The 19,452-nt window shown below is 37.4% G+C and overlaps 1 protein-coding gene and 1 long non-coding RNA gene across 2 annotated transcripts; both read right to left on the bottom strand.

The window, feature by feature from the left end:
• Positions 1–6,084: 6,084 nt before the first annotated feature.
• LOC109204073 (uncharacterized) lies at positions 6,085–9,064 on the bottom strand. Its single transcript, XR_003222129.1, has 4 exons — positions 8,600–9,064; positions 7,759–7,819; positions 7,191–7,283; positions 6,085–6,833 (listed from the first exon to the last, which is right to left on the bottom strand). It is a non-coding gene; the product is annotated as an uncharacterized LOC109204073 (long non-coding RNA).
• Positions 9,065–9,534: 470 nt separating this feature from the next.
• On the bottom strand, positions 9,535–13,065 carry LOC109204078 (L-selectin-like). Its single transcript, XM_019364267.2, has 4 exons — positions 12,621–13,065; positions 10,075–10,419; positions 9,821–9,915; positions 9,535–9,697 (listed from the first exon to the last, which is right to left on the bottom strand). Exons 1-4 carry the CDS (start codon positions 12,865–12,867, stop codon positions 9,602–9,604), a joined length of 783 nt encoding a protein of 260 aa, XP_019219812.2. The 5' UTR covers positions 12,868–13,065; the 3' UTR covers positions 9,535–9,601.
• Between the last annotated feature and the right edge of the window lie 6,387 nt (positions 13,066–19,452).

Here is a 19,452-nt window from a genome sequence, read left to right as displayed (position 1 = left end):
CTGGTTTCCTCTTTCTGGCGCAAAGTGGGCGATAAATAAACAAGAGAGAAAAGCCGATCAGCTGATCATTGATCAGTTTCATGATTGAAGTAGGAACGGGAGAGAATGAGAGAGGAAGAGGCAGCTGTGCAGCTTCAGCTTTGTGTCTTTTTCATTGTAGCTGAAGTCCGGGACAAACTGTGTTCCTTTTCACCTCAGTACGAAACGCGTAATATTTTCTCTGAATACCAGACGATTCTGTTTTTTACGGGACGGTTGGCAACTCTAATAATTAACCGTATGAACAAAATAAAGTTCAACATCAGTAACATAGCACCCACCCAGCTGTATAGAAACTCCGTCATGCTAGCTAGCACGCAGTACGAAAATGTCAGCATACCGAAAATAAACTGCACCTAAATTTGGTTTATATCTGACTCAGATAGACTGCAGGTCATAACTTCTTACCTGAAGTTCAGTTCACCTGACACGCGGACCGGCGGCCGCTTCGGGTCTCTCCTCTTGCCTCCCTTTTCCTTCATCCACCTGCTGGCCTCCACCACTTGCTAATGTTATTGAATCTGTGGAAGCTCCGCGATATCCACCACACGAAGTAACGAGTAACGAGCCTATCTAAATCCCAGTAACGAGTAACGCGTTCCTGGTTTTGGCATAATAACTAGTTACCGTGCTCGTTACCACAATAATAACGTAGTTACTGTAACGCGTTACTTAATAACGCGCTAGTCCCAACACTGCTTGTAAATAAACGTCACTCGAATCATCAGTCACTGCCTGCATTTTGGGTCCTCCTTTCCTACAACACCACACGGCTCGCCTCGGCAGCCGTGACACTGAAGGACAAATCCTGGTCACAAAACAACTCCAAGATTCCTCATTGTGTTATTGGAGGCCAGGGTAATGCTACCCTGATTAAGTAAGATTTTTAGGGCTAAGTATATTGTATAATATAATATAATTTATAGTATAATGCATTAAGTAAGAATTGTATGCTGCACTGGCATCTGTCAGGACAGGTGCAGAGATGAGTCCAGTGTCAGAGGCCATAAGAAGAGCATTTGTAACCTTTGTTAGTGTTTTTGTACTGTGATGAGCTCTGCAACCTGACTGAAACAGTTCAAATAAACCATTGTAACTTTATAGAGTTTAAAAGTTTAAGCATTTAAACTATCCATCCAATTGGTTCAGAAAAAAAAATTCTCGAGGCTTCATGTGCACACAAACCCCCCTGCTGGTCAAAACCTTTGTTGTCATTTCAACTATTTGTGAGTGTCAGCATGGGAATAATCACTGCCTTGAATAGAAATAAAAACAGCTTAATCTGTTTTTTTGTGGTTCATTCATTCATTTATCTAATTCAATTGTGCTTGACTTATATAAGTTGGTTTGTCTTTTTGGTAATAACTTCTGTGCCTTTGGAGAAAACTCTTTCACATGGTACTGACTTGCAGAGTTGCATAGGTATTCCACAGCCAGCCTGTAATGGCTTAGATATATGCACCTCTGCCTAGATCACACCCATAGATCAGGTGTTCACCTTGGAATAAAAACCAACCAACCACCCAACCAAACAAATAAAACCGACATGAATATTATAGTAGTAATACATTTTACAGTCATATTATGTGTAACACCTTATTGCTTCCATTTAAAGGCCTGTGGTATATAAATAAAACTGAATTGAATTGAATTGAACTGAATTGGTATGTAGCCAATAAATAGAAAGACATTGGGATGAATGAACCCTTTGTGGTCACTACAATGGACAGCTATTCAAAGGTTGTTTTCTTGTATTTGTGTCAGTGTTGATGGTATACTTGCACATAAACCACTACAGTGGACACTGATGTGTCACTCCATACCCTGCCACCCACTGGTCGTTTAATGTTACTATAGATGTATGACGTGTTTCATTGTAATTATTGTTATTTAACCCTGTCATGCATGAATTATGACAACCTTAATCAGGATTTTGTTCTTAAATATTTGTATTCATCTTTTCATGCCTAAAGATGAATAGTAATACTTAAAATCAAGATCAAAATTCATGCATGACAGGGTTAATTGTAGAACGTCTTTGAGCAGCCTAGTAGGAATGGGGTCTAAAAGACATGATGATGTTTGGAGGAAGTGATTGCTAAAATTAACTTAGAGAGATCAATCAGTGAGTCTAAATAAATTCTGACAGTTATTGTGAATCCAAGGTGGTGACTCATTTAAACTAACATAATCATCCTGCTTTAACCAGGTTTCTGTAACCAAGGCTTGCTGGGTTGAGCAGCAGAGTTGAGTATGTAGGTTGTACCAATGAAAAACTTTGAGATTTTGACTTTTGTTTGATTGGTTGGAATTGATGATTGAAGTCTAAATAAAAAAGATAAACATGATATATTTTTACAGTTAATCATTTAATAACCAGGACCTCCGTAGCACTGGAATAACCATACACAGCCATGATGGCCTGGCACCTCCTCCTTTCAAATTTCGAAGATCCCACACTACACACTTCTCTTCAAGCAATGAAACAATGAAAGAACTCTGGGAGGATGATTCTCTTTGTTCTTTCACTTATACACAGCATTTCTAATTCCAAAATAACTCAGGCAGCTTGGGTGTGTGCTCATTGCAACTATGTAAATAGCTCTTCCTGAGAATGTAAATTATATGAAAAAAAAAATGTTCTTAAAGAAAATGCAAAGCTTGTGATAATCCTTAAAGACATGCTATAAGCAAAACCTTAGAGGGATGGTTATTATAGAATACTGTGTGGCTACATAATTTTAAACTGCATTTGACAGATATGTAAGCAGAATGCACAAAAACATATTTCTGGGAAAATAAATAAATAAAGAATAAAGGCCATCGATTTTCCAGAAAATTCTTACTGTAAAAAGAAATGCAGTCGACATCAAGCGATGATGAGCTGGTTCTTATGTTTCTAAACAAGAAAAGGAAGAAAATGAGATTCTGGGTTCATCCAATTCCCATGATAACGCAGCACCAGAGGAATTTCATAGTTTAATCCAGGTTTTGAAGCATGTCATGGCTGCTTTTATATATATTTCAGGATGTCAGTAGGACAATTTGAAGTCTTATTGGCAGATCTGGGACCAGATCTGAGCATCAGAGAAATCTGAGAGCTGTGGTGTGACTGAGATAAATAGGTGTTATTATAATATTTCCATCTCATTGTGTATTCAGTACCGGTGCATGATTTGAGTTACAAGTGCCCTTGTTCCCAAAAGGCAGTGATTTGAAGGTCAGATCTGTTTAATCAGATCTCAAAAATCGGAAAAAATCGAGCTTGGTACCTGAGGGCCTTGGGAACTGCCAATCAAAGACTCACAACCAGAGGTATAGAAGAGGTATACCAGAACTTAGAACTTTTATTGTCAATGTACAGTTGCTTGCACACTGATATTTTGAAGCAAGACCACAAAGGTGTGAAAGTAAAGAAAACAATATACAAGAAAGAAGAAGGACAGACAATATAAGAACACTATGTACACTATATACACGATGTAGACGTCGTAATAAAATATAGTAAATAATAAATAAGTGTGGAAGGGCTATGGCCATTAAAGGATGGAGATTGCACATCTGCTGAAATATTGCACAGGAGGAGCAGAATATTGTACGGAAACAAAAAGAAACTCCTGCACAAAAAAAAATAGTAATAATAATAAACAGAATGATTGTATTAAACTCTCATTATGCATTTATTTTTCTGACAGCCCACGGAAAGAAGCTGTTCTTTAGTCTGTTGGTTTCGCACCTAATGGGTCTGAACCTTTTTCCAGAGGGCAGGATGCTGAATAGATGGTGGTTAGGATGGAGGCGGCCTTTTATGACTGCCCTGGCTCTGGAGAGACATCTAGAGCTGGCAATGGAGTCCAGGATGGAGAGTGGACAGCCAATCACCTTCTCTGCAGTTCTGATGACCCTCTGGAGTCTCTTCTTATCGGCTGTTGTGCAACCCATGCCACAGCAACCTCCCTGAACAGGGTTCAGTATCCATCACTGTGGCAGACAGGTCTCCAGTATGAAGAACTGAACTACACAAGAACTGTACAACAGGACCCTAAGAGCCTTCATCAGGAACTCAGTGGGGATGTGGTGTACAACACAAGAGGCCAACTGCAAGCCTTGGCTTATTTTTACAGCACATTTAAAAACCACAGGACTCCACAGGAGTTTAGCTGCCATTATAATGAATTAAAACAAAAAAAAACTTTAATACAATTTAGAACTTTTTTATGACTAAAAACATTAAGCATGAAGTTAAATAACATCAAAATAATCTTTATAAAAGAATGAAACGGACCCCACACAGCATTCTGGTGACTGGTTAGTATCCACAGAGATGACACAGAAATCAAACAAATTAGATGGGACAGATGGTATACTGTTGCAGTTTATGTGACAGTTGAAGTTTAAGCTAAATTTAAACAGGAAATCCTCATACAGAGTCTCTGACATGACGAAGCACACATAAGCGATTAACAAACAGTCTTTATTGCTGTCTGTAGCCTCGTTCACTTGTAATGTGAAACGTCCTTCAGCACATCAATTAGTTGTCACTTGAAATATCACATATGTGCCTTGCAACTGTGTCATTGGAGAGAGGTATGGCCTTTAGTTTTGCAGCACTCGTCTCATCGAGCATAGTTGACACCATATCTAAAGCTGTGGGGAGTATGAGCTCCTCAGCTATCGCATGTGGTTTCCTGCTCTGAGAAATTCTGTATGTGACTTTGTATGATGCCATTAATGCTGTGCTGTTTATTGATGCAGATTTTACAAAGCTTTTTTCCTGCTGACGGTATTCTCCGGCACGGCCGTGGGGGAGGCGGACACACCTGAGCGGCATCAACAATCACGCTTCGCCATCTTAAAAGGATTGAACTGGGTCCTGACTGGGTTGTTGTTGTTTTTGTGTTTTGTGTAGCTGGCAACTGAAAAGCTTCAGCCAAGTATACAGAGAAAGACAACCGGGAATAAAAGAGTGTGTAACGAGTAAATATGTGGTCAGGTCTGTCATTTGTGCCACAGCATGTTTTTCTTTTTGTAACTGTTAGATATCTCTCCATTTTGACGACCATCCAAACCTGGGGCAGCAGCGGATGCGGATATTATTAACGTAACTGCTGCAAATTTCTTTGGTCCGCAGTAAAAGTAAAAGTAGTACCACATGACTTTTCTGCCAGGTAACTTGTGTCCCACCTGTCAGAACTCTTCGCCCCACCAATGGGGTGCGCCACACACTTTAAGAATTACTGCTACAGGCACATGGTGCTTGGGTCTTCCCATGATATACTGAGTATTTCTTCTCCATGCACCTCTTTTCACTTTTTAGTGTGCAGTGGGGGAAATATTTATTTGATCTTCTGCTGAGTTTGTACCTTTTGTTTTTAACTTAAACAAAGAAATAAACAGTCTTTATTTTTATGGTAATTTTATTAATTGGTGAGAGAGCATATCAACCAGAAATCCAGAAGAAAACACATTACACAACATTTATAAACGAATTAGCATGTCACTGAGTGAAATAAATATCTGCTACAACCCAGACAGAATTCTGGTTCCCAAAGATTAGCTATGTGCCCAAATCACACACAGAATATTTTATTTCAGTTTTATTTCCCTCAGTTTTTGGCTCTTCTTATCCAGCTAGATACACTGTAAAAAGAAAAACCCTATTGAAATTAAAAAAATTGATGTCCAATGGTCACATCCAAAATATTTGACTTCATAGAATCCAAATTGAGTCACTTGATATGACCTGATACTTTTATGTTGATATAAACAATATTACTAGACTTGACTGAAACTTTAAATTTTGCATTGATCCAAATTGATTTTTTTACATAGAACCATATTTTAATTATTGAACCAAGCTAATATATTGAAATTTAACCAACCTAATGTATTCACATCGAACCAAATTAACATGAACTAATATGTTTGTGTTGAAGCCAGGTAATTGATTTACATATATTCAAACTATATTTTTTACATTTCATTTTATTTCAGTTCAAAAATGCTCTGCATTTCCTATAAAAAACAAGACAGTTGGCCAACCAATTATTTCAAAATTATTTATTGTTCCAAACCATTTTAACTATAATCAATAGAGAGGATTAGTAATATAAAGATTTAGTGCTACGGCAGAAATGATTAGAGAAATGTTTGTTTTATAAAACCTGCAACCTTTTGAAAACCAGTATAAAACCTGCAATCTTTTTAGAACTGGTATAAAACCTGCAACCTGTCTAAAACTGGCATAAAACCAAAACTCTTTTTAAACCAATTTGCAAGTACTCAAAAATGTTTATATGTGCACTGTGCCTGTACAATGTAAAAAAAAAAATGTACACATGTATCAATGAAATCAACTTAAATCTCCCTTTCAAATGGGTGTTCTTATAACTTTTGAATGTAGAATACCACTGCAGGCCAACCAAGCAAAATAACCAAGCACACATACACATGCACACATGCATGCAAACACACTACTGTGCAGTGTTAAGTTCACAATTAAGTTTGCGAATCTTAGAGGTCATCTTGTTAAAGTCAAGCTCCATCATAATCTTTTGAAGAGCCTCAAAGGTGAAGCTGAATCCTCGTGGATATTCCATATTAAGAGCATAACAGAGTCCAAAGACCATTGCCACTCCAGCTGCCACAGAAGGCAACTCATTCAGGACTTCCACACCATCAATGATTATCCCGATGTCTCGAGGCTGATGTAGGAGGCTTGAGTTGTCCCTGAAGACGAAGAGTGCCATGGTGGTACTCTGCAGCTCTTCCTCAGCTTCATCTTTCTGGGATATCTTGAGGTAAAATATGGAACAAAATGTACAAGTGAAGAACTGAAGTCTGGCACACCTGATAAATCTTTGACCATAATAAACTACTATTTTGATAGTTGTTTGGTCACAGACTATTAGAACAATTATTTGACTAATCAGATTGTGAATTGCATAATCATTAAATTAAATCAATGGTTTTCATAAATGTACCACAGAGCCCAAGAAAAAAAAGAAAACAATACAGAACCCTAAGATATTAACTTGATGAGCTGATTAATCGTTGCTGTTCTACATTAATCACTGCATTTAATAGCAGAGTTGTCAAATTTACATCAAGAGACTGCATCTCATGTAGAGACAGAACAGATATGGACATACCATGTATTCTTTTATCAAGTCCTCAACACGTTCTCCAAGGTAGATAATAAGAGATTTAAGTATACACTCCCTCCTAATGTCAGCATCAGCATCCTGCAGGAACAATTAAAATTGTTACTATGCAATATGGAGAGTATGCTGCGTGAAAGGCATTTTTTTTCACCTCTCTATCCTCATGAGGTGACTAATGCCCCTTTTCCACCGACAAATCGGCACGGTGCGCTTGAGAGCAGTTCAGTTTAGCGGGGATGAACTCGCTTGTTGCGGTGGAAACATAAAGCGGACGTAACTGGGAACAGGGGCGAACCCATCTGGCTATGAAAAGTTGCGCACAAAAGTCTTTGTCCGCAACATCACAGCCCAAAGAACAACAACAATCGCGATATATGTTTGTTTTTGTACTTTGCTCTGTCTGTGGTTCATTTTGATTGGTTTGATTTTTGGTTCTTGTGGAGGAAGTCGTCGTGGTCCAAAGTCAATGGAGTATGGTTGCTGGGAGTTTTGAGGGAGGGTCTAGATTATTATGAAATGTTTAAAAAGGATGTGCAGTGTAAATGCAAAATGATACCTGTTCAGATTAAATGAAAATGTATGCTTCAGCCATGGAATGGATGGAGCGATCTGTGGTTCTGAAAGCATACAGAAAAAAAAGAATAATGTTACTTCTCTATAAAAAACATAACATAGAAAAACCAAGAAATACGTAACATGACATGCACATCCTTATAAAAAGCTAGTACTATAATTTGATTTAGGTTTACCAAACAGTCTACAGACCAGCCATTAGCGACTAAGTTTGGCATAGGGTCAATTTTTTGAAGTTAAAATTAAAATTTCTTCAGAAAATGCACATTTTTCCGAGCCTGAAAGTCAATTGAAGGAATTAGTCTTATGTCATTGATCTTATATGCTGGCGTGTTATTTCTGTCTCTAAATCATGCACATTAATAATTATCTTTTACGCTCGGTGTACAAACACATAACACACAGATATTTATATGAAGAGAGACAGAGACAAACGTGCGCGCACAAACACAAGCTTGTGTCTAGAAACCGCGAGCTCACCAGAAAAATTCAAACGAAGTGGAGCACGGAGTTATACTATGAATGTTATGAACTATGAACTTATGCTAGCTAGCTGTATCCACCACCGATGCATCGTGGTAACGCTAGCTAGTTAGTATACTGGTAAAATACGGCTTTTTGCCTAACTTGCATTCCCGACTGTGATGGTCGGTTGCTGGTAACCAGTTCTAACGTCGCGCCGGATAGCTAGCTAGCTTGTAGCTAGCAGCTACAATCATGCAAAAATTGGGGGTGGCTGTCGACCCAGCTTAAATGGGGTTATTTTCTGCAATTTTGGCAATACAAATTATAAAAGCTTTTGTAACACACTTGGCTTTACTTACGTTTATTTTCAGATGAAATTAATCAAAGATGTGACACGATGTTTCCAGCAGCCATGCAGAATAAAAATGGGTCCCGGTCTATTTCTGGTGGGCGTGTTCAAGTGCAAATCACTGACTCAAATTAAAGATATTATCTGTTCAACATGGAAAGAAATATATGTTTTGAGAGAAATCAAAAACTTTGCGTTGTATCCTTTGTACAGATATTTAGTTTCATCCAAATCAAAAGTGGTATTTTAAAATGCAAAAAGAAAGGGTTTCACAATCAAATCAATGATTTTATTCTGTTTTGAATGGCACTTATTAGATTGAATGAATGACTGCATGTTAGACTTTTTTCAGTGTACATTTCAGTGTAATATTACTGTAACCTGTTTCTACAATGATGATACATTGATATTAAGTGGTTATTACTCTGGTCGAGTGGTAATAACTTAGAAATTGCCATATTTTTACATCTTACAATCTGTTTCTGCATTGTTATTGTACTATTACCCCTTTATTACCAAGCTGTAATAGAAAGCGCAACCCATTTTACTTTTACATGCAGTCATGCAGAGTGTAGAGCTTCTTGAAAATGGTTTCAAAAGCAGTGTAAAGCTGAGTATATATTATAATTAAATATTATTATTTCTAAAACTGTGTTTTAATGGTAAATAGTAAATGGACTAGTTCTAATTAAGTGCTTTTGTACTCTGAGCACTCAAATCATTTTACACAGCTTTCTATGCTCTAAGTACTTTCTATCTAATATTCACACTCTGATGGAACATCGGAAAGTCACTTGGGGTTAGTATCTTGCCCAAGAACATTTGACATGCAGACTGGAGCAGACGGGGATCAAACCTCCAACTTTCCAATTAGTAGGTGACCTGCTCCACCACCTGAGCTACAGCCACCACAATATAAAAAAAATTCACATTGCTCTATGCTAATCTATTAAAGTACATTTATCACCCATATTAATCTGTTCTCCTGATTCTTTTCTTTTCAACCACTTCTTCAAGGCTCCTTGGTAAAAACTCTTCCATCAATTTGTTTTCTCCACTTTAGATGAAAAACAGCAGTCGTGTTATAACTCCTTAGCTTCTGGCTCATCTGTTAGACAAAAACCCCCACTCATATTTACATTTACTATAGCAAAGCCATGAAGGTCATCATGCAATATATGATATACTAATAATGAACTGCTCTTTATTAACAAAGATCTGTTTGACTTACTTGCTCCAAGATGTCTGCTTGCACCGAAGGGTTATTTAGATCCAACATTGAGTCCTGTGGGCTGATCCTCAGTTTAATGAAACTCAGCTTGTTTCCTAATATAAACACATGTAAACAGAGTTAGTCTGAATCATATTTGCAAGACTTTCCTTCATTTTACACATTTCTGTCATTGAGAAAGAGACAGATGGATAATGTTTGTTATTTGAAATATCAATGATATACTAGATGATTTAGTAAAGAGTTTCACTCACTGCAGTCACAGACGAATGGATGTGTTTCTGTACATGCCCTCTCTCCCCATTTACCAGATTTCACCTTCAACATAGCAACACAGGTTTGAGTGCTATCAGTCCAAACAGTCTCGGCTGGGTTCCAGTATCTAAATGAGGAGTCAGTCTGGTCTGACCACTCCCAGGGGTCTTTGAAGAGGCCAACACACACTTCACTGCCATTGGCTACTTCCTTGACTATCTGGTACTCAGCATCATTCCTTAGACTGGTCAGGTCTGTGTAGTATGTTCTGCAGTAATCCCGAGCAGCAGCCCAAACCATGTATTTTGTGTTAAGGATATACTGATCTGCACCTTGTTTTGTCGCTGCAAAGTAAAATAAAATTAGCTTCATTGACTTTTCATTTCCACAAAACAGTTAAAACATTTGCTATGTAGCATTGGTCCTCAGGTTTCAGCCAAGAGTGTGCAGTGTGTCCTGTAGTATTTCCTTAGAATCGAAGCAAGACAGTTTTTATGTAGTGATAAGCTACTGATCTACAACATTTGTTCTCAAGATAAAGAGACAGTTTTTAAATTAATTCAATCTACAGAGATTACGGTACAAACCAAATAAGGATAATTAACCTTTGACAATAAAAAAGTGGCATTACATTCACTGAAAACTAGTTTCACCACTTGGCATTTAATGATTACTCATAATTAACTACTGATTCTTTTCCACAGTGTTTTGTCTCATCTTGTCCCCCTCCTTACCCACACCCGTTTGCAACAGAGGGCTGCCCCTCCATGAACCTGCTTCTGCTGGAGGTTTCCTTTTGTTTAAACAGAATTTTTCCTACCCACTGTCATAGAGTGCTCACTCATAGGGGGTCATCTGTATGTTGGGTTTTCTCTGTGTCATTGTAGGGTCTTTACCATATAATATAAAGCACCTCAGGGTCACTGTTGGTGTGATCTGGAACTATATAAATAAAACAGAATTCAATACATTTCAACTGAACTGTTTCTAAGTTTATCAAGTTTGTGAAGACTGAATTGTTACAATAACTGTTTGATGGATTACTGTTTAATGTCAGACACATTCTAACAGGTAACTCTGAGTTACTGTTGTGACCCCCTTTTCTTTTATGATGCCTTTATGATAAACTTCTTTATGTGAATTTTTTATGTCAAATATTTCTGTTTTTTGTCACTATAATTCTGCTATTTTCCATTGTATTTTATTGATATATATTTTTATAATGTATTTATTTATGTATCTTATTTATTTATTAAACAATGGCAATGAGTAATATTTACATTGAATTGGAAAGTGGCTGTAATCACAGCATTGTGAGATGGTCAGTGTTGGGCAAGTTACTTGAAAAAAGTAATCAGTAACTAATTACTGATTACTTCCCCAAAAAAGTAATCCCGTTACTTTACTGATTACTTATTTTCAAAAGTAATTAATTACTTAGTTACTTAGTTACTTTTTAAAAACACAATTTACAACCTGAATAGGTGATAAAGCGATAGATCTTTCAGCCCAATTCTACTTTTTCTGCATAATCCATCATACAAAATGTAATCAAATGGAAAAGTCTCTTTTTAAAACTTGTTTTATTAGTTTTAATCTTTTAACTTTATGCATCAAGCAAAAATTAAATTATATGCAACATTCTCTGACTGGAAGAAATTTGTTTAACATTTAAACCTATTTTCTGCACATTCCAGCACATAAAATAAAATATTTTTTTGTGTTTACACTCACTCTTTCAAATAGATGCAAGTAAAACACAGCAGAAAATAAATAAAGTCAAAGGCTAGTTGCTCTATTTTCACCTGTAAAGCAGGACGGGGGTAGGCGGAGGTTTAGCCTGGTGCAGGTGTGCCGCAGCGGTCAGTTGAAGACTCCGCGAGTTTCTCTGTGAATTTCCCACTACAGTCGTAGCGCACTCGGCGCTTGCTTGGAAGTTAAGGGGGGTTTTTTTCGCTGTAAAAAGAAGTTTTCTTCCCACGCACAACGGACGCTAATGTTTTTGTCACTTTTTATGGAATCAAACTCAAAATAAGGTCAGTACTTCCACGCTTTAAACGCTGCACGCTCATACTCTCTCCCGTACTTGATATATTATCCATTGTTGATCTGCAGACAGCTGTTGTCAGGAACGTCGCACTCGCTTACGTCACTATCATGAGACATTCTCGCAAAAAACTCACGGTTTTAGTAACGCAGTAACGCAGCGTTCCTACGGGAAAGTAACTGTAATCTAATTACCGTTTTTGCAATGGTAATCCCTTACATTACTCGTTACTTGAAAAAAGTAATCGGATTACAGTAACGCGTTACTGCCCATCTCTGGAGATGGTGTTCTTAGTCCCTCTCCTTAGTTCAGTGAATGTTCTTCTTTTAGCGCATAAAGACTGAAGTAGTCACTTGGATGAGTGATGAAATGGTTCACTGTAAGCACTACACAGAACCAACTTTCTGAATGAATGGATGCCTCACCACATAACACATCCAATGTGTCTAATGACTGTTTGTATGCTTGTTTCATTCCAGCATGCAAAAAACGACTCACCATCAAAGCAAACTGAATATCGTTGGTAGTCACAGGGAAACATATTCAATTTCCCGTATCTGGATGCTGAACAGTTGTAGTTATTTACTGAGCCCCACAATAAATAATTTCTTTCTCCTTCTTTGTAGAACTTGTCACCTGCCAGAGACCAGTGCCACCTGAGGGTCGTGCCCTTTGAAAGCCCAATCCACACAGCATCATCGTATTTATCTTTGACATCTTCAAGGACAATTTCCATCTCTCTCATGTCATTAATGGTGGCCAGGTCGAAACATTGCTCCCTGCAGATGCTCTGTGCTTCAGACCAGGTCTTTGGTGTTTGAAAGAAGACAAACTGGGGCTGGAGGCCATGGGAAAATTGAAAAGACAGCCCTGTGGAATAAAAATCATCCACAAATTAAATACTTGATGGGCATTGTAAGAGCAACTGCTTTCTGTAAATAGATCTTAGATAATCACAACAAGATCTGTGTCATTCTAAGTAAACAAGTAATTAAGGATATGCACTCTAAAATTTACAAGAACTGCTGGCTTTTATTCTTTTTTTGGACTTTTCAAATGCAGAAGTATGTCCACCTGACGAGTGAAAAAAGATCAACTTTTTGACAGTTAGCAACACTGACCTGACAGGAACAGAATTAGATGCATGATCCTTTCCTTAGCTGTCATTCTGTGGCAAATACTGGAGAGCTGGAGAACCTTCAGTGTCTGTCCAGGCTGGATTTGCTAGAGCAGCATCACGTATGCTCTTTTTCTACGTTTTTAAACATGAACTGATTGCCGTACATGGTCATGCAAATGTTTCCCACTCAGAATGCAAAACAGCACTGTTTACTGGAGTTAGTCACAGCATTACAAGGAAAAACACTTTGTAGTAAATCTGTTCCAAAATGATCGTGTTGTAATCCTTTAGCTTTTATAATTATATTTCCAAACATTAAAAGACAAAAATTTTTCTTATTTGTAGAGTTCCATCATTTTCTGCTGCCAAGGTGGAGTCTTTGTCACTGATGGAAATTCTGTGCAAATTACTTCCCAAAAGTGTACTGAAGCAAAACATATCAGCTAACATGCTTCTGTCTTAGCCTTCTGTATATCTTGGTCATGTTTTCATTTTGTTTTTCCTAGTTAAAGATTTTATAAATACTATCATACACCGGACCGATCTTAATTCCATAAATAATTTTAATTTCTCTGAATGAAATTGTGATTGGCAAATGGTATCCATCCAACAGAACAATTCATACTATAGCAGTTGGTGGAAGGCTTTTTCAAATTCAGAATTATCATTTTTAAAATGGACTGATTCTGTGGAATTATGTATCTTTTAGGTATGTTGCTATAGGCACAAGCTGCTAGGAGTGTCATGTGTTGCTGTGTGGCAGTTTTAGACACAAAATGCAGAATTCAGGTTTGAACTCAAAGCAGCTTTATTGCTTAACTTTTCTGAACTGCAAAAAGTGACAGGAAGAAACAGGGGGTTTAAATACAAACCAGTTAATCAGGAAGATGGAAAATATCAGGGAACACAGGTGAGCTAAACCAGACTAACAGGGGAAACTAAACTGAACACAATACACAAAGGAGAAGAGACTATCAAAGTAAGACAGGAAACAGAAATAAATACTCAGATTGCAAACACACAACCTTGATGCAGGGAAGGAAATAAACAGAGCGAGGAGACTGAGGAGAAAAGAATCACTCAACACTTCAAGCACAGAGAAACCTGACAGACATGGGGAAATGAATGGAAATAACAAAATAGATGAGACAACGACAGAAACAGAAATACAGGGTGATAAATTGAAAACAGGGAAATAACAGAAAGGCAGACTAAACACTGAGACACAAGTAAACTGGAGACTGGACACAGGTAGACAGGGAAACAAAGATAGAGACAAGACTGACTAAATACATCGGTCACTAGGGAGCACACACAGACACAAGACAAAGACCGGACATGAAAGGGAACTGACTAACTCATCAAGGAACTAGAAGTAGAGATTAAAAAATGCAGGTATTAGGAAAACCAAACCTGATACTAACTGGTACATAACCTAAATATTTATTTATATATAACTCCAAAAGACAGAATTGCGAGACTATAACAAAAACTCAAACACTGGGTCCAAACCCAGGGATCCTAACAAGAGCAATTCCCATGATGCACTAAGCCAGAGGTTCCCAAAGTGTGGGGCCCGCCCCCTAGGGGGGTCGCAGAGCCATTGCAGGGGGGCGCGGTATGAAAAGAAAAAAAAAAAGAGCGCTTGGACACTGTGGACAGGTTTTTGACGGGGCTCCCACACAAACGCAAAGCAGGAGATGAAGCATCGCCAAATATGTTTCCAAACCAACTTCATTCCAAGCCAAAGACAGGAAAATATGGTGAAGCATGTCTTCCCTTTGGCTTCACCTGCACAAGTGCCAAGGTAGGTCTCCCCTGCAAAATTAGTTTCCCTGCGTCGGGAGCAGCGCTGGGTTCTCCAAATCACTGACAAACAGGATCCCACATTCTTGATTTTTAGTTCACAAACACTTCTTGTAATAACTAACTACTCCTGACATTTTGGACATGTTAGCTCTTTATGCAGTAAAGTTACAGTGGGATACAAATAATATCAGGCTGATCCTGCCGTAATTTGTTCCCCCGGTTCAAATCACGGACAAACAGCATCCCACAGCTGTTTATGTGTTTAAACCCATTTTGCACAGAGAGACATTTTTTGAAAAATGTATTGATAGCAATGTTGAATATTATTACACAGGAAAAAAAACAACTACATGTAAAATAATCACACCGTGACGCCTCTGCCTTTCTAAATGGAGGGACAGTAACTGCGTGTGTATGTAAGCGTGTAAAACCTGAAGATAGACAGATTAACAGTAACAGTATTTTGTCTCTATCTGCCATTCTGCAATTCATCTCATGTAAACAATAACGTGGCGCACAGCGTGACGTGAAAAAGAGGCACATACCTTTGTCCTTGCGTGACGAACTCTGTAATCCTCGTCCACACATAAACGCAAAAAAGGAGTTTTAAATAATCTGCGTTTTCGGTGAATCACAACGCCGTTTACGTGTTGACGAAAAGCCCAAACGCATAGAAACAGCTGAGTTTTCAAAAATACCCGTGTAGGTGTGGACGTAGCGTAAAAGAGTTAGTAGTATATTTTATTACTACCTGTAATTTATTGCCGTTTACTTGTATTTGCTTAATTGTTTACTAAACGTTTGAGGTGTGAAATAAACCGCAATGGAGTTTGTAAACAAAATATGGGTGTGTGTGTTTGGAGGATGTGTTTGTGGGGGGGCGCGAACATTTTTCTTGTAAAAAAAGGGGGGCCTGGCAAAAAAAGTTTGGGAACCACTGCCTTACACACACAGACACAGAGAGAGGTGTAAGTTTTCTTCAGTGAATTTCTGACATTCAGGATTCCCCTTGAACAAATGGCCATAAATTCCTAACCGTAGGAGCTAGAACGGTCATTCTGACACCGTTTTGTTCAGAAGAGATGGGGGAATATTCAGGTCTTCATAATTCAGAGATAAAATATAAATTATCAAAGATATATGACTTGTAATACACTGTAACTGAGTAGAGGCAAAGCAAAACTGCCTTGACTTGCCCTCAAACAACGTTGTGTAACTCTAAATCTATATGGAGCATCAAAATCATTCTTTCACCGTAAGAAACAGTAGGCTTTGGTGAACAGTCATGGAAATTTTCAGGGCTCTGTTGAAATCCATCAAAAAGATATGACGAGAGAAAAAAGTGCCTCATTTCCAGAGTTTGAAATCTGAAGAGATCTGAGCGAGGGACAAATTTCCTACCCTCAAACAAATGTAATTGATGGCCAAACGGTAATAGGTGAGGAAAAAATTCTTGAATTGTGAGCATCAGGAGTGTCTGAAGATATATTGGCACAAGCCTCATGTCTCAACTATGTTTTGTTAAGGAGATATGACGATTTGAAAATGCCTCTCATTACAGAATTCCAGTGCTGATTTTGAACAAACTCTCCATTGCCTGTCTATGGAGAGTTTTCAGACTTTGTGTTGCTCTGAGGAGATTTGCAAAAGATTGGTAACTCCCACAACAATGATAGTGACATTTTCTGAAAGCCAGCAAAAATACCTACGTTTTGATGTATAATTTGTGGGGGTTGAGTGGAAATTGAGCGAGTAGCAAGAAGTTGTTCGGACAAGAAGAGAAAATTCACAATGTTCCACTGTCCACTCTGAGTTAATTGCATAGCAAGCATAACAACGCATGTATTTTCTGAAAAATCACAATTTTGCAACTGAAAACTTAAAGAGGGATAAGGTTAAAACGGTAGAAGATATGAAAAGGCTGAATCATACATGAATAGCCCAATAAGTTGAGAACGTTTTAAAGTTTGAATGGAGTTTCTACGTGTAAGTATGAGGAAGTTGTGAAGTTTCAAAGACAAGCAAGTTTTAGCAGAATTGTGGAAGTTTTCCATTCATTTCAATGGGACAAATTAAAGGAAAAAAGCTTAATATCTTAAAAAGTATGATAGTAATAAATACCAAAAGATATAGCCGGAAAGAGCAGAAATAGCAGAATACTGTAAAAGTTGAACAGTGAAAATAGCACAAAAACTGTGGAAGTAGTTAAGGTGCAAAAACGTACTCTATAGAACTTGACTGCATGCAGAGGTGGCAATTAAGCCATTTGATTCATGTTATAGCAGCTCATGAGTGCATGAACATGGTGCAATAAAAGTACTTATAGAAGTACATTTTCCCAAACACTTACATTTACTTAAATTTACATGAGTAGGGTTATGGGTTGCCACTTCAGCATGCAGTCAAGTTCTATACTCTTGCTAATGACCTCCTAATTTTATTCAGGTGAATATGCCGCCATCACGCTGACCCTGCTGAGCAACCTACCTTGGTGAGTGACAATGACTGTTTTTTTTTTCCACGCTTCTCCTGAACCCAGACACATAAACTATAGACAGAACTATAAACTCACCTCAGAAGCTTTTGGGATTTCTCTTTTGGATGATGAGTTGGATTGGGAGTTTTTGTTCTTCTCCTCCCGAGCTGGTAAAAGACAATCATAGGTGAAATCCGTGAAGTAGCCAGCATTATTTTTTACAATTATTATAGATATTTTAAGGCTGTAAAACCCCTCACTACACACTTCATACACTTTTCTCAGGCAGCCGTGAACATTTTCACACTTTTCTCTCTTGTTTGAACACCCTCAAAGTTCAAACCTTCGTAGTAAAATAAGTCCAGTATTATAGAATAAAACCAAAGATCAAACCCTGTTTTCAGGTCCAGAACATGGGAGTAGAGCAGCTGCCAGGGAATTCAACATTAACTAGAAAAATTTGCATTTCCTGCGAAAATGCTGTGTGGATGCCATAACGCTGAAGCTGTCTGCTGAAAATGACTGAAAAAGATGAAAAGCTGCAAAAAATTGTATGGCAGTAAAGAAACTGAAAAATTCTGCTGAAAACAGGTGAAGAAGCAGAATCTTTTGCTGAAAAGAGTTGAAAAGGCAAAGATTCTGCTTAAAAGGGGTAAGAAGGTTCAAATTTGTCCTGAAGAGGTGAAAAAGTTTCTTCTGAAATGAGCAGAAGATACTGAGATTTGTACTGATAAGAGATGAAAGGCTGAAAATTCTGCTTAAAATAGGTGAATCAGCAGAATTTCTATTGAAAAGAGGGAAAGTTGTAGAACGTTGCACTGAAAACAGGTGAATCAGTAGAATTTCCGCTAAAAAAGAGATTTCTGCTAAAAACAACCGAAAAAGCTGGTATTTGTGCTGAAAAGGGATGAAAAAACTCACAATTCTGCTGAAACGGGATGAAGAAGAGGTGTTGGGGTCTTGAGAAGAGTTAAATAAGTTGAACTGATATGGTTGGGTACAAATACTATGATTTGGCAATAATACTGCATTTTAGCACAACTACTGAGATTTGATTGAAATACTATGATTTAGAAGAAATATTATGACTTTGTGCAAATACAATGTTTTGGCACAAATACTATGATTTGGTTGGAATGCTATGATTTGAAACAAATACTATGATTTGGCAGAAATACTATTATTTAGTAGAAATAGTATGATTTACCAGAAATACTATGTTTCTCCAAAAATACTATGATTTTGCAGAAATACTATGCCTTAGTAGTAATACTATAACATAGCAGATATATGATGATTTTGCAGACATTCTGGTTTTACACAAATACTATAATGTGGCAGAAATACTATGTTTTAGCACAAATACTATGATTTGCTATAAATACTACGATTTGGCACATATACTTCATTCAGCAGATATACTATAACAAAACAGAAAGTCTACGACTTAGTAATAATACTATAACATAACAGATATACTATGATTTTGCAGACAGTCTATTTTTTTCCACAAATAGCAAAATATGGCAGAAATACTATGATTGGGCAGAAATACTATGTTTCAGTACAAATACCATGATTTGGCATTAATACTGCATTTTAGCACACCTGCTGAGATTTGATTGAAATACTATGATTTAGAAGAAATACTATGACTTCATACAAATACTATGTTTTGGTTCGAATACTATGATTTGCATCAAATACTATGATTTGGCACAAGTACCATGATTTCGTACAAATACTATGATTTCGCTCAAATACTATGAAATTGCAGTAATACTATGATTTTGAAGAAATACTATGATTTGGTAGAATTACTATGCTTTAGTAGTAATACTATAACATAACAGATATACTGTGATTTTGCAGACATTGTATGTTTTTGCACAAATACTACGATGTCTCTCAAATACTATGAAATT

The sequence above is a fragment of the Oreochromis niloticus genome, linkage group LG11 (genome assembly GCF_001858045.2).
Source record: "Oreochromis niloticus isolate F11D_XX linkage group LG11, O_niloticus_UMD_NMBU, whole genome shotgun sequence".
NCBI lineage: Eukaryota > Metazoa > Chordata > Actinopteri > Cichliformes > Cichlidae > Oreochromis > Oreochromis niloticus.
The sequence above is the reverse complement of the archived record's forward strand: the minus strand, read 5'-3'. Positions and strand labels throughout refer to the sequence as shown.

What these genes read in the sequence shown, in the direction of transcription:
- LOC109204078 (XM_019364267.2), bottom strand. Translation starts at nt 12,867, where the DNA reads ATGAGAGAGATGGAAATTGTCCTTGAAGATGTCAAAGATAAATACGAT. An exon ending in ATATTCAGTTTGCTTTGATG is followed by an intron (nt 10,420 to 12,620) that starts GTGAGTCGTTTT and finishes TTTACTTTGCAG; the next exon opens with CGACAAAACAAGGTGCAGAT. An exon ending in AAGCAGACATCTTGGAGCAA is followed by an intron (nt 9,698 to 9,820) that starts GTAAGTCAAACA and finishes TTTGTCTAACAG; the next exon opens with ATGAGCCAGAAGCTAAGGAG.